This window comes from Osmerus eperlanus, chromosome 13, assembly GCF_963692335.1.
Source record: "Osmerus eperlanus chromosome 13, fOsmEpe2.1, whole genome shotgun sequence".
Taxonomy (NCBI): Eukaryota; Metazoa; Chordata; class Actinopteri; order Osmeriformes; family Osmeridae; genus Osmerus; species Osmerus eperlanus.
Window position 1 is genome coordinate 18,193,563 of NC_085030.1, and position 14,391 is coordinate 18,207,953.

The following is a 14,391-nucleotide window of genomic DNA, read 5'->3' on the forward strand; positions in this document are numbered from 1 at the left end:
TGTAATACATTACCTACGTTGTATATTGGGGAGGACAAATCGTATTTTTCCTAGGATTGTGGGGTCGTGTCCCCTGCATCCCCCCCAGGATTTCCGCCAATGCAACTATCAACTCGGCAGAAAACGTACCTCCGTATGCCTGCGCCTCGTCCCTAATGTCATTTTGTCACTTCTTTCCCAGTATGACCACTGTTGCCTGATGCATGAAGCTCCATCAGAGCAGACAGCCCTCTTCAAAGATGGAGGAGTTGGCCCTCCGGGGGCAGAATGGCAGGACCAGAGAGGCTGCCCAGTACATGGAGCCCTCTCTGGGGCAGGAAAGCAGGCCCACTCAGCACAGAGAGAGGCAAGGAGGCAAGGTAAGCACAGCTTAGAGACTGATGTGGTGATCACAGTTTAGAGATGGGCAAACTCATATAAACATTTTGGAAAATGAATGTATTGCTATTTTCTAATGTATCTAGGCAAAAATGAATCAATTTCATAGTTATTTTCAAAAAGTTTACTTTATTTTTAAATTTAAACCCAGTACCTCCCGAGATACATTGCCCGTTTAAAAATCCTGTAAAGTGGAATTGAAAACGAGTTTTAAGTTCATCACACCACAGAAGAATGTGTTGTTAACTACCCATTCAAATTCGAATGAAAAAAAACCACTGTCAAGTATGTTAAATTAGGCTTTGAAATTGTGAGAAAATCAGCAGTCTTCTTCTGCTTGAGACTGGGTTAGTGCTTCTAGGGTTCAGGCGTGTCGCCTGAAGGAGCTGAAGCTCCGCCTCCTCGAATTTATTGAATTTAGCAACAACAGCAACACTAGCTAAAACAATTTCAGATATCAGAACAGACCTACCTGCAGTCTCTGAGTGTGTTATGTGTTAATTACTTTGTCTTTGCATCGTACCAGCTGAGTGACAGAATGCAACCGTCTGTATCTGACATAGATAGGTCACTGTGACGTAGATCGGTCGGGTTTTGGCTCCGCCTATACAAAACCTGAGCTGAAAACGAAATGGAAGAGAAACTGTTCAACGGTCTAACTCCACAGTTCAGTGCGACAAAGTTTTTGAGCTTTGCACATGCTTTCAGGAACTCATTTCACACGTATATAATGTACTGAGAAGCAAATCATGGAATTTGCTTTACAGGATCTTTAAGTTATACGTTTAACATTTTCCTTTTTTATTAACAAATGTCCAATTTTCCCTAAAAAATATAGTTCTTAAAACTATAAAACTATTTTCTCCAGAGTGGCTGGTGCCATTAGGGCCGTGCTGAACTTGGTCAGACTGAGAGCCTCATGTTGCCCTGCAGGGAGAAGCGTTTGTATTGGCAGGTTTACTAGAAAAGGAACATCCTTCTAATACACCTGGATATGGGTCACCTCATGAAACACAAGCATCATTGTTCTGCATTGTATTGCTTCAGTAATATGCCCAAAAATTGACTAAACATAGACTTCTCTGTCAAACTCTTCGCCCAATAAAATGGCACAAATGGAGCAGGCAAAACACATAAACACTGTCCAGTCTTGTATGTCTGCAAGGTGTTTGAGTGCTTGATCTGTGTGTGTTTGATCTGTGTGTGTTTGATCTGTGTGTGTTTGATCTGTGTGTGTTTGATCTGTGTGTGCTTGATCTGTGTGTGTTTGATCTGTGTGTGTTTGATCTGTGTGTGTTTGATCTGTGTGTGCTTGATCTGTGTGTGTTTGATCTGTGTGTGTTTGATCTGTGTGTGTTTGATCTGTGTGTGTTTGATCTGTGTGTGTTTGATCTGTGTGTGTTTGATCTGTGTGTGTTTGATCTGTGTGTGCTTGATCTGTGTGTGTTTGATCTGTGTGTGCTTGATCTGTGTGTGTTTGATCTGTGTGTGCTTGATCTGTGTGTGTTTGATCTGTGTGTGTTTGATCTGTGTGTGCTTGATCTGTGTGTGTTTGATCTGTGTGTGTTTGATCTGTGTGTGCTTGATCTGTGTGTGTTTGATCTGTGTGTGTTTGATCTGTGTGTGTTTGATCTGTGTGTGCTTGATCTGTGTGTGTTTGATCTGTGTGTGTTTGATCTGTGTGTGTTTGATCTGTGTGTGCTTGATCTGTGTGTGTTTGATCTGTGTGTGTTTGATCTGTGTGTGTTTGATCTGTGTGTGTTTGATCTGTGTGTGTAGGGTGTATCCAGAGAGGCCCTCAGCCTCTCAGGGGAGCCTGAGGGGGCTCCTGGTGACATCATCATTCTGGGACAGAAGGTGGAGGAAGACATGCACTATGGTGACATAATCATGATAAATCTAAGCAGCTCTGAGCTGGCTCCTTCCAACACTGTGAGCAGTCTACAGGTCCTCAAGCAGCAGTATCAGCACCAGCCTCAACGACAACATCACCACCAACAACAATATCATCATCAACAACAACTAGAACTCCAGCCACAGCCCCAGATGGCCCTCTGCAAGGCCCGGTACAACTTTGACCCCAAGCAGCTGGGTCTGGAGGACTGCAAGGACTGCCTCACCTTCCTCAAGGTTGGTCTGGAACCTGAGTGAGGCAGGGAGACAGAAGGCAGGGAGACAGAGAAGTAGGGAGAGTGACAGAGACAGGAGAGAGAAAGAGAGAGGAAAGGGTGTGCACGTTTTTTTCAGTTATACAGGGAACTTGTATACTTAAGAACTTGGTTAGGTCACTGGTCGTTAAGGGAAGGCATGTCTGCATGATTCATCCCTGTGTTGGGTCAGGGTTAGTGTTGGCGTTGCAGGCTGTAATTAAAGTATAAGTAGGGTTTTTTTGCCAAGAGCTTAGTGGCTGCTAGGACACCTATGGCTCACACACCCACACTCTCTGTCTGAGTAGTGGTGTGTGCTGTGAAACACGCCACCTGGCAAGCTAGTGCATGTAAAAAGTATAGCAGAAAACCAAAAATCAGAAGTGCATCAAACTGCATTTCGGTGGTCAGACTTAAGGAACAGTCTGTATCAGACACAGTGTAACCACATCTCAGCTACCAGGCATAGTTCACAACTGTTAATGTCTGTATGACAAATCACAGCACCCTCATGTTGAACTCCTGTTTGCTCATTACTAGTTGAAATGCAGGTTTCTAAATGAATGCCAGCTCTTCAACCAGACTATTTCTAGATTGCTTTTCCTTGCTTTCTATTCATGTTTTTCTTTTTTTTTAAAGCTCAGAGATGGCAAGAAGCAGAGCCAGAGGCACGCACTGGACAGCTCCAGTGGAGACTGCTCTCCTAACAGGCACTGTTTCAGAGAGACCGTTATATAAGAACCTTGAAGCACACACACTCTCCATTAAAGCATACTTTATCTGGGCTGTTTTTTTAAAAGCAGATAGTCAGATGGGTTAAGAAAGGCTGGTTATCCTAAAAGAGGCCTTGGCCTGCTCTACCCCTCTCTCTCTCCCTCTTTTTCCTTCTCCCTCAATCTCACTCTCTCTCTCTCAACCCCATTCCCTCCCTCTCTCTCCTCTCACACACATGCACACTGTCTCACTTGCTTGCTCAGTTATTTAACACACCACCCTTTTCCCTCCCCCCTCTCTCCTCCCCTCCCCCTGACTCTGCCTCTCCTCTCTAAGGGAGACCTCCTCACAGTCATCAGGAGAATAGATGACGACTGGATTGAAGGGAAGCTCGGGGACAAAGTTGGGATTTTTCCTCTTCAATTTACAGAGGTCAGTGGTCTTTCTTTCTTTCCTTTTCCATTTAGTCCACCTTTCTTTGTCTACCAAACATGTCAGGTTTCATATCTGCCCTTTCTCCAGTGCTTGTTGATGAGTGGACTGTGATAAGTCCTCAACTCTGAAGCAGCTGGTTGATTCTACTCTTTGATGCATCGAGACATGTCAGTCCTCAGGTCCACCTTGTCTGCGTAGCCAACCGATTACTTGGTTTTCTCAGGAATTGCAGTCTACACACACACAGACAGACAAGTGCATCACTGTTTTAGAGTTTGAAATGATGAAACAACTCTCTCTTCTCTTCTCTCCATTCCTCTCTTCTCCTGTCCTTTCCTCTCGTGCAACCACGTATGAAGTCAAAGTAATGCTTTCTCTGCTTGAATGACATAACAACACATCCATCACAGAGTGAGTGTTATGCCTGTCTGCTTGCCTGCCTGTCTGTCTTACCACCTCCCTGCACAGCACTAGTCACCACTGTGTGTCTGCCTGACTGCCTGTCTGCCTGACTGTCTGTCTGCCTGACTGTCTGCCTAACCAACCAGTGTAAGGCCTAAGGGAAGTTGGTGAGGACGATATTAAGAAGAGGCACAGCTGTAGAGACACAGGGAGAAGGCAGGAGTGAGGCAGTAGAGACACAGGGAGAAGTCAGTAGAGAAAAGGAGAAGGCAGGAGGGATATATTTTATGATCGGTTATTTTTTGTAAGATGTGGAATTGACTGAGAGTTTCTGACTGTGGGATATATTTCTGTTTTGTCTGTGTTCTGAGTTTTCAGTTTTTCTTTTCATCTCTCTTGTTTATTTATGTCAGACACTAACAGTTTCCATTCTCTTCAAGAAAAACTCTGCGGCTGCCAAGCTTCTCGAGGGAAGGAACAAAGTGAGTGACTCGTCAGATTATCCCCCTCAACTAGGGAGCGGTAATGGGACCAAGCTTGACCGGAACACTGCTGATGTGTCCAACTGGACAGCAGTCGTAGGGGCACCCCAGGGTCCTTCCAAGATCCCCAACATCCATGACCTTCCTGCCCAGCCCCCCCAGGCACCACCCCCCCACTACATCAGCCTGAAGCGCCCCCCCCAGGGCCACCCCCCAAGCCTCCCCAGGCCCCTACGGCCCCGGGAGCCCCCCCACAACTTGACCAGCACAGTTCACCACTCTGGGACCTTCTTACGGCGTGTCAAGCACTGCTCTCAACACACACACAGACACCTGTCACACGTGAGGTCACAGTGTGTATGTGTGTGTGTATGTATGCTGGAAGAAACAAACAGGGTATGTCAAGTGTTTATGGTATGTCTTTCTTTTGGAGATACTTATTCTACTTTAGCTTGTCGTCCTGCAGTTGTTGAGAGTCTTCATGCTTTCTTCTTCCTCTAATAATAGGCAGAGGAGGATAACACTGCAGGAATGGTAGGGAGCGTGTTGATAGACAAGGATTATCATGAATTCTCACAATAGGAAAGGTGAAACACTGTCTAGTGGAAGTAGAAGTGTGAGGAAAGAGGATGCTTACTTCTCCAGCTCAGTCTCTTTCTATCCTTCTTACATGCTTATGATGATGACTCACTAGGCAGCAGGGTTAGTTACATAACAAACCCCTCCTCTCCTCTCCTCTGGTTCAGATCTCCTTCCTATTTCTCTTTACCGAGAAGGTAAGACTCTTTTTTGGATGAAAATAGCAAAACTAGGCCCTGCCTCAGTTTAGAGTGGGCTCTGCCTCAGTCTTTCTAAATGCCTAGTGACTGCAGTGAACCATGAGGAGTGGAAGAAATGAGGAGTGGTGAGGAGAGGAGGAGTGGAGTGGAGGAGAAAGGGAGAGGAGGAGATGAGGAATGGTGTCGTGATGGAGGAGAGGGAGGAGTGGAGTGGAGAAGGAGTTGAGGAGTGGTGTAGAGATGGAGGAGTGGAGTGGAGTAGAGAGGGACTAGACGAGAGGAGGAGTGGTGAGAAGGAGAGGAGGAGATGAGGAATGGTGTAGACAGGGAGGAGTGAATTGGAGATGGAGGAGGAGGTGAGGAGATGAAGGAGAGGAGGACTGGAGGAGTGGAGACAAGGAGTGGAGGAGAGAAGTGGAGTGGAGAGAAAAAGGAGTAGGAGGGGGAGTCAGGAGAGACCACAAGTATGAAATACAGAGAAACAATTATTTATTATTGTACATCAGTAGGCTGGTAACCGTATATCCATCTCCTTCTCTCCTTCTATTTTCTGTTACTCTACTGTCTTTCATATGGTATGAACACTGCATGGCACTAGGAACTGGCAATGATGACCGCCAGGCCTTTAGTTTCTAGATCTGTCTTTCTCATCTCTCAGAACACCTCACTCACTTCAAATAGGTTATCAGTTGCTCTAGAGGAAAAGCTTTGAAAGAGAAATACTGTAATGCATCTAAAGTATCTGCCATCGACAGCAGGTAGAACAATGAAGTACCATTACCCAGTATCTTGACAAGCAGGCAACTTGTCCTCGGGCTAACTTAGTCTCACAGCGCTTCTTTTCACTCACCACACGTAATAACGGCATCTTAGCCATGAGTCTGAAGAGCAGCTGCATGTGAATGTTATGTCTGAATGGGACCTCGAGGCTGACTCCCCCTGACCTCCACAGGAACATGCTGCTAATCCTCACCAAGATGCAAATGGAACTAGGGCTGTTTTTACATCTGGATAATAATGATGGAAATTAGGATAATTATAATAACAGTGGTATTCCTTGACACTAGCCTGGGAAAGAAGCCACTTCCATAGCTATGTGTGGTTGTTTTAAGTCATAGAGAAGAAATCTGTAATTCCCTGTGTAGCGACCGAAATGGTCATTAATTAACAGCATCTTATTAGGTGCAGATGGGGCAGAATAAAGTGAGAAGAAGAGAGAGAGATATTGGGGGGAAAGAGTGATATGGAGGGAGGTAGAGGAAGAAAAATAGCAAGAGAGAGTGAGGGAGAGAGAGAGAGTGAGAGAGAGAGGGAGAGAAAGAGTGAGGGAGAGAGAGAGAGGAAGCAACGTCATGGTTGACTCACTGTTGTGCTAGGGGACGAGAGAGACCGTCTGTCCCCAAAAAGAGTAAAGACATTGGAGCCTAGAGTCAGATACTATAAATCCCTGATTTGTTCATCATTGTTTTTTACGTCTCAGAGTGGGAGGGAGAAAGAGGCTTTGGTTGTATTATGTCTTATATATTTATCATATTTATTAAGTTATAGTAAATATATTTACTGATATAGCTGTAGCTGTAGATCTCAGCACACAATCTAATGTGCAGAGATGGTTACCGAGGCTACACCAGGTGTTTATTTATACTGGCTTGAATGCATGTCTGTTTACAGAATATCCTCAATATCTCATACTTTCTTTTCCTTTCTGCTTTCTTCGTGTCTTTCCCTCATCCATTGTCCTCTTCATCTCTCTCTCTTCTCCTCCTCCACATCTCTATCCTCCTCTATCTCTATTCTCTGTCTCTCTTCTCTATCTCTCTTGTCTTTTTTCTCTGGCTCTGTGTGTCAGGGTGAGAGGAGGATGAACGAGACTCCTCCCACTATCACTATGGCTCTGATCAACCCCCAGACCTCTTCCTCCTCTTCTTCAGCCGACACCAAACTGCCATCTTCCACCCAGCAGCTCTCCATCAGCGTGTGAGTAACGACTAGCGAGTAGCTATGCTCCCAGAGAGAGAGAGGGAACAGTAATGACTGGCGGGCAAGGGCTGATGTCCCAGCAGTAATGACTGGCGGGCAAGGGCTGTTGTCCCAGCAGTATTGATGGTGTTCTTGTTGCCTAATGATGGTGTTCTTGTTGCCTAGTGATGGTGTTATTGTTGTCTAGTGATGGTGTTCTTGTTGCCCCAGGTGTGCTGCTCTGTACTCCTACAAGCCCCGGCGTCCGGAGGAGCTGGAGCTGAGGAGGGGGGAGATGGTGGGCGTGTACGGCAGTTTCAAGGAGGGTTGGCTCCGTGGCCTGTCACTTAGGACGGGTAAAGTGGGCATTCTGCCAGGCAACTATGTCACCCCAGTGCTCAGGTAAGAGGGTGGGACCCCAGATAACTTTAAGAGAACTTAATTAGCTGGCTGTGAAGGACGAATGGAATTTTAGGACTGTGATGTAGCTAGCCACATCACAGTCCTTATTGGAGGAGGAACCAATAAGAGAACTGTTCACTTTCAAGAAGTTTACCTCTACACACTGTACCATGTTATGTTGGTCCGCAATATAACCTCTTTGTATCTGATTCTCCTGCTATAGAACTTCAGCCAGGCTTCTAGAATCAAAAGTTGCTTCTGTGGCCTCCGGAACAGTGCCTGGAAAAAGAACGTCGGGTTCCAAAGGCCCAGCGGTGGTCGTCGCCCTTGACAGAGTTGATTCAGAAGGAACCTCCTTCTCAGAAGGACAGGCCCCGTCTGGCAGTGGGGGGGGGCAGCCTGTGTTGTCATCAACAGGCGCAGGGAGAATGTCCCTGAACGGGGGGTCCCAAGGATGGGACAAAGTCAGACGAGCCTTCCATTCATCACATAGAGGTGAGAGAAGGGACCTTCCATTCATCACATAGAGGTGAGAGAAGGGACCTTCCATTCATCACATAGAGGTGAGAGAAGGGACCTTCCATTCATCACATAGAGGTGAGAGAAGGGACCTAATGTACATAGTGCTCAAATATAGTGCTTTGTAAACATTTATCTTCAGGCTGTCTTGATAGACCTGACGTTTACAGGTGTAATTTACTTTTCTAGTCAAACAGATAGACCCTAACCTCCCTCATACCATGTTTCGATGTGCAATAGCTTACAATACAATACTTACAATAACTTGCACCGCTGAACCGTAATGCATTTCCTATGTTATTAGTGTTGTATCTAAATGTATTGCTAAATAGATTAATGTTCGTCAATTGTAAGTTGATCTTTACATCATCAAAAAGGGGCATCCTACTAAAACATTTACATTTACATTACATTTATTCATTCAGCAGACACTTTTATCCAAAGCGACTTCCAAGAGAGAGCTTTACAAAAGTGCATAGGTCAATGATCATAAACAACGAGATAGCCCCAAAAACATTGTGGGTAGCCAAAATATGAAGCATATATTGTGAAAAGAAAATAAGTGCCAATGGGAAGAAACATAAGAGCATGTAGTTAAACAAGTTACACTTAAACAACATGAACCTCAAAAGTGCAAGAGTGTACCTGTAGGAAATCAAGTAACAATAATATAATCCAAAGCGAGTACAAGAAGTTAAATCAGTTACAACTAACCATCAAGAGAAACAAGTCCCTCAATAAGAGTCATTGTTTTCCTGGAGGAAACTAACATCAGGTCCAGCAAATCAAGTACCGTTGTACTCCCGGAACAAGTGCAAGGGGAGTCAGATGGCTGAGCGGTGAGGGAGTCGGGCTAGTAATCTGAAGGTTACCGGTTCGATTCCCGGCTGTGAAAAATGACGTTGTGTCCTTGGGCAAGGCACTTCACCCTACTTGCCTCGGGGGGAATGTCCCTGTACTTACTGTAAGTCGCTCTGGATAAGAGCGTCTGCTAAATGACTAAATGTAATGTAAATGTAAGTGTGTCTTTAGCCTTTTCTTGAAGGTGGAGAGACAGTCAGTATCTCTGATGCAGTGTGGGGAGGTGATTCCACCATTGGGGGGCCAGACAGGAGAAGACCTTGGGTTGGGATCGGGCGCTCTTGAGGGGTGGGACCATGTGTAAGGCTGGAGGAGAGACTTGATGTAGTCGGGTGCAGTCCCGTTCACCGCTCAGAAGGTCAGTACCAGGGTCTTGAATCTGATACGGGCCGTGATGGGAAGCCAGTGGAGGGAGATGAGGAACGGGGTAACATGGGAGCGTCTGGGTAGATTGAAGACCAGACGGGCCGCTGCGTTCTGAATTCTCTGAAGAGGGCAGGTTGCGCATGCTGGGAGACCGGCGAGCAGCGAGTTGCAGTACTCCAACTTGGAGAGGACAAGTGCTTGGACTAGCAGCTGGGTGGAATGCTTAGACAGGTATCTCCTGATCTTCTGGATGTTGTAGAGGGTGAATCTACACAACCGGGAGACTGCAGCAATGTGGGCTGTGAGGGAGAGCTTGTCGTCCATGGTAACCCTGAGGTTCCTGGCAGAGGATGAAGGGGTCACCGTTGCAGATCCCAGGGTGATTGAGAGATCGTGGGAGATGGAGGGTTTGGCTGGGATGATGAGAAGTTCTGTTTGGGCGAGGTTCAGCTGGAGGTGGTGCTTGGTCATCCAGGCGTAGATGTCTGTGAGGCAGGCCTCAATTCTAGCTTAGCTCCCCGGATCAGTCGGGGGGAACGACAGGTACAGCTGCGTGTCGTCAGTGTAGCAGTGGTAGGAGAAGCCATGGGAGGTGATGATTGGACCAAATGAGGTGGTGTACAGGGAGAAGAGGAGGGGTCCAAGGACAGAGCCCTGTGGGACACCAGTGGAGAGCTGGTGGGAGCCTGACACTTTGTCTCCCCAGGAGACCTGCTAGGATCTTCCCGACAGGTATGATGAGATCCACTGAAATCCAGTGCCAGAGATGCCCATCTCAGAAAGTCTAGTGAGCAGGATCTGATGGTTAACCGTATCAAATGCTGCAGAAAGGTCCAGCAGAATGATGACGGATGATCTTGAGGCCGCTCTGGCAGACTGGAGGGCAGTGGTGACTGACAGGAGGGCAGTTTCTGTGGAGTGGCCAGTCTTGAAGCCTGATTGGTTGGGGTCAAGGAGGTTGTTCTGAGAGAGAAAGTCATCTGACAGTTGGTTAGATACAGCGCGTTCAATTGTTATTGAAGAAGGGTAGCATTGATACTGGTCTGTAGTTATGGAGGACGGCAGGGTTAAGGGACGTTTTTTTGAGTAGAGGGGTAATTCTGGCCTGTTTGAAGTCAGAGGGGAAGGTGCCGGAAGTAAGAGAGGAGTTAAGGACATGGAGAAGAAAAGTTATGATGGAGGGAGAGATGGTTTGAAAGAGAGGGGACTGGATCAAGGGGACAGGAGGTGGGGCGATGAGAGAGAATGAGGTCTGAGATCTCTGCCTCGGACAGGGGAGAGAAAGAGTTTAGACATTTAGTTGGGTCAGTCATAGAGGGTGAGTGGGCAGGAACGGTGGGCTCAGGGAACTGACTGCTAATGTCAGCGACTTTTTTCAAAGAAGGAGGAAAGTCAGGGAGGAGGGGGGGGGGGGCGGGGGAGGGGGGTTAAGAAGGGTGGAGAAGGTAGAGAAAAGTTTGTGAGGGTTTGAGTTAATTTTGTTCAGGAAGTAGTGGGTTTTAGCACCAGTTATGTGAGCAAAGAATGATTTAAGGAGGGAGTGATAATTATCAAGGTCCAGACCGTCATCTCCTCTCAGCTGCCAGAAGGGTGGACCGTTCTTCATGAATAACATCCGTGAGCCATGGGCAGGAGGGAGAAGATCGTGCCGGCCTGGTTGACAGGGGACAGAGAGTGTCAAGTGATGCAGTTAATATGGATAACAGGGTGTTGGTGGCAGTGTCAGTGGGGTGGGACGTGAACTTGTCAATGGGAGAGAGGGAGGATGTTACAATGGAGGAGAAATGGGAGGGGGATAGGGAGCGGAGGTTGAGACGGAAAGTTACGAGGGGTGGGGAGACAGGAGGAGTTGGGGGGAGAGAGACAGAGAACTGGATAAAGAAGTGATCAGAGATGTGTAGTGGGGTTACAAAGGTTAAGTCACTGATACAGTTAGGTGTCAGGAGATGTCAGCTGTTTGCCTGCCTTGTGGGTCGCCGGTATGTTCAGCAGCGCAGTGTCAGGTCGAAGGAAGTCAGGAGAGACACTACAAAAACCCTACAGATGATGAGAATGGCTTCTGGTGGTGTGAGTCCCTGACCCCTGTTGTCCTCAGGCTCAGCTCAGAGAGGAAGCCATTACGCCTCCTCCAGCTGGGGCCTCCAGCCACACGGCTACTCCCCTACTCTGCCCAGGAAGAAGCACAGCTTGCTGCCCCAGCCCGCATGGATGCTGGGGAGGACGTCTGAGCCCATAGCGCCCTCTGCTGCCAGCGTTGTGAAGGACAGAGAGGTGTTGGGCAGAAAGGCCTCCAGCGTTCCTCAGTCCATCCTGGTGAGGCCAGAGGCAGGCAGGAACCACACAGACAAGGTATGCAAACACCACCTTACCCCTTACCCAAGCCTTTACCCTACCCCTTACCTCCATAGATCCATACAAGATTGATGTTTATGGATGTCAGTTCAGATGGAATATTTATAATCTGTTTTTTCAGGCTACCAAATCTGTGAGGTTTGTCACCCAGGATGAGCTGGGGCCTGTGGCTGGTGAGGAGAGCTGGCAGGGCGAGGTGTGGGCTTCCTCCCTCACACTGGGCCGCGACGGCCCCGGCATCCTCCTCAAAGATGGCAGGGTGCTCAGGACGGCCTCTACAGACAGCCTAACCTCTTCTCAGAAACCTTCCTCATACGCACCCTCATCAACCTCACTGTCAGCAGCATCACCAACACAGGCCAGTCCCAGCAGGTAGAGTGTGTATACATTGATTCATCCATGAAGCAAAAAGCTAACAACATCAAGCATAAGTCTAGACCAGGGGGGGCGAACCTGCGGCTCACGAGCTGCATGCGGCTCTTTGCTTACTCCTGTGAGGCTCTTACTGAGCGGCTTGGGGAATAAAAGGAATACAACAAATATATACTGTATATATATATATGGAGCCTTTCGCATTTCGTATCACGTATCACATCATTGTTTAAGACTTAAACAAACCACACAGAGCTGTCACAGGGGGGGGGTTGGGAGACCCTGTGCAAACTTAACAGGCGAGGCCCTGCTTATTGACATACACGTGATGCACACGCAAGAATCACTTTCAACCCGCACGGAGACTGTCCATAATTCCGACAGCTATTATCCTGCGCGCGCGCGGAGCCACACCATTTCTGCAAGACATGCTGAAAAATGTATCCAGCAATCCTCGAATCGACTTGTGAAATTCTTGCTTCTTTTTCGTTTTATTCCTTTTCTCAGCACCAGACTCATGTTTGCAAAATTGGTCTTGCTCTCTTGTAGGTGACGTTTGTTTCTCCCGGCCGTCTCCTTCCTCCTCGCACGGTGTAACATAAATCATGAACGAAAAAATATATGAGATTTTTTGACAAACAGGAATTTCATTTTAGAGCACATTGAGTCAAGAACAGGAATAAAAAATATTTAAAGTATAAAAAAAAAAGTGTCACGAGGCCCCCAGTGGCGCGAGGCCCCCATTGGCGCGAGGCCCCCAGTGGCGCGAGGCCCCCAGTGGCGCGAGGCCCCCAGTGGCGCGAGGCCCCCAGTGGCGCGAGGCCCCCATTGGCGCGAGGCCCCCAGTGGCGCGAGGCCCCCAGTGGCGCGAGGCCCCCAGTGGCGCGAGACCCCCAGTGGCGCGAGGCCCCCAGTGGCGCGAGGCCCTGTGCGGTCGTATAAAACTGCTTTGTATTATGACTGTCATTAGATCTGTAAGCCGCTGTTGTAGTGCGGGCGTGCATGTGTGGCTCTTTGCTATGGTGCGTTTTTTGGGGGGCTTTATGCTGGACTGGTTAGCCACCCCTGGTCTAGACTAATACACTAACACCCCCACCCCTGGTCTAGACTAATACACTAACACCCCCACCCCTGGTCTAGACTAATACACTAACACCCCCACCCCTGGTCTAGACTAATACACTAACACCCCCACCCCTGGTCTAGACTAATACACTAACACCCCCACCCCTGGTCTAGACTAATACACTAACACCCCCACCCCTGGTCTAGACTAATACACTAACACCCCCACCCCTGGTCTAGACTAATACACTAACACCCCCACCCCTGGTCTAGACTAATACACTAACACCCCCGACTCCTCCCCAGGCACAGGCTGACGTCCTCCTACCGGGCCCAGACAGACTCCGAGTTGAGTCTGACCAAGGGAGAGCTGGTGCTGGTCCATCCACACCGGCCTGACGGGCGGGTTCTGGTGACCCAGGAGAGCAGCGCCCAGACAGGCCTCTTCCACAGCAGCGTGCTCCACTTCCTAGAGAGGCTGAGCTGACTGGTGGTCTGCAGGGTTATGGGGGAGCTGACTGGTGGTCTTCTGTCCTTTAAAGGAGGTTATGGCTGTACATGTGTATTATTCATTAAAATGTGCTGTGTAATGTGTCATTTTGCTGTTGAATGTGTTGAAGATGAGATGACCGGCCTGCCAAAGCAAGTGTGTGTGTGTGTGGATGATGTATATCGTGTGGATGTGTGTGTGTGGATGTAAATCCTATGTGTGTGCGTGTTTGCACATCTTCCAAGAGATTTACCCAACAAATGGCCAACCTGTACAAAATATATTTTTCCCTAGAAATGTAATGAACCTGTTCAATACTGTGGTTAAGATAAAGTTCTAAAATGTATTTTTGTGTATTTGTCTGTGGTTCAAACATCTGCACAAACTCACCTCTGACTTTAAGAGTGTTTTATGTGTTGACCTATATTATTGCACACTGTAGTCAGTGCCTTTGTAAAAAGATATGGTAATAAACAATGCTTCCATCAACAATGTATGTGTCTCACTTTTCTAGACTTCAAGTGTGCAAAAAAGCCTTACCCTTACCTTTTTTTAATACACGCACATAGTGATAATATGTATTGGCGCTGAATGTAAAGAATGCACCGTGTTGATCCATTTTTACACCAACAGCTGCATTTACTGCATACGCCTCGCACAACGTATAT

General features: G+C 47.6%; 1 protein-coding gene across 4 annotated transcripts; it reads left to right on the plus strand.

Annotated features, from left to right (window-relative positions):
• The first annotated feature begins 201 nt into the window (after positions 1-201).
• Positions 202-14,187, plus strand: sh3rf2 (SH3 domain containing ring finger 2). Of its 4 annotated transcripts, none has more exons than XM_062476091.1 (10): positions 202-359; positions 2,158-2,508; positions 3,576-3,671; positions 4,517-4,954; positions 7,187-7,314; positions 7,528-7,698; positions 7,922-8,193; positions 11,540-11,793; positions 11,918-12,168; positions 13,540-14,187. In XM_062476091.1, the coding sequence occupies exons 1-10, from the start codon at positions 204-206 to the stop codon at positions 13,718-13,720; spliced, it is 2,298 nt and encodes a 765-aa protein (XP_062332075.1). In that variant the 5' UTR covers positions 202-203; the 3' UTR covers positions 13,721-14,187. The 4 variants fall into 4 exon arrangements, with proteins under 4 accessions (XP_062332075.1, XP_062332076.1, XP_062332077.1 ...); XM_062476092.1 differs by having other exon boundaries at positions 4,517-4,900; XM_062476093.1 differs by having other exon boundaries at positions 4,517-4,558.
• Positions 14,188-14,391: the final 204 nt, after the last annotated feature.

Coding starts and splice junctions, on each gene's coding strand:
- sh3rf2 (XM_062476091.1), top strand. CDS start 204: ATGAAGCTCCATCAGAGCAGACAGCCCTCTTCAAAGATGGAGGAGTTG. Junction 3,672..4,516: donor TTCCTCTTCAATTTACAGAG/GTCAGTGGTCTT, acceptor ATTCTCTTCAAG/AAAAACTCTGCGGCTGCCAA. Junction 8,194..11,539: donor CTTCCATTCATCACATAGAG/GTGAGAGAAGGG, acceptor TGTTGTCCTCAG/GCTCAGCTCAGAGAGGAAGC.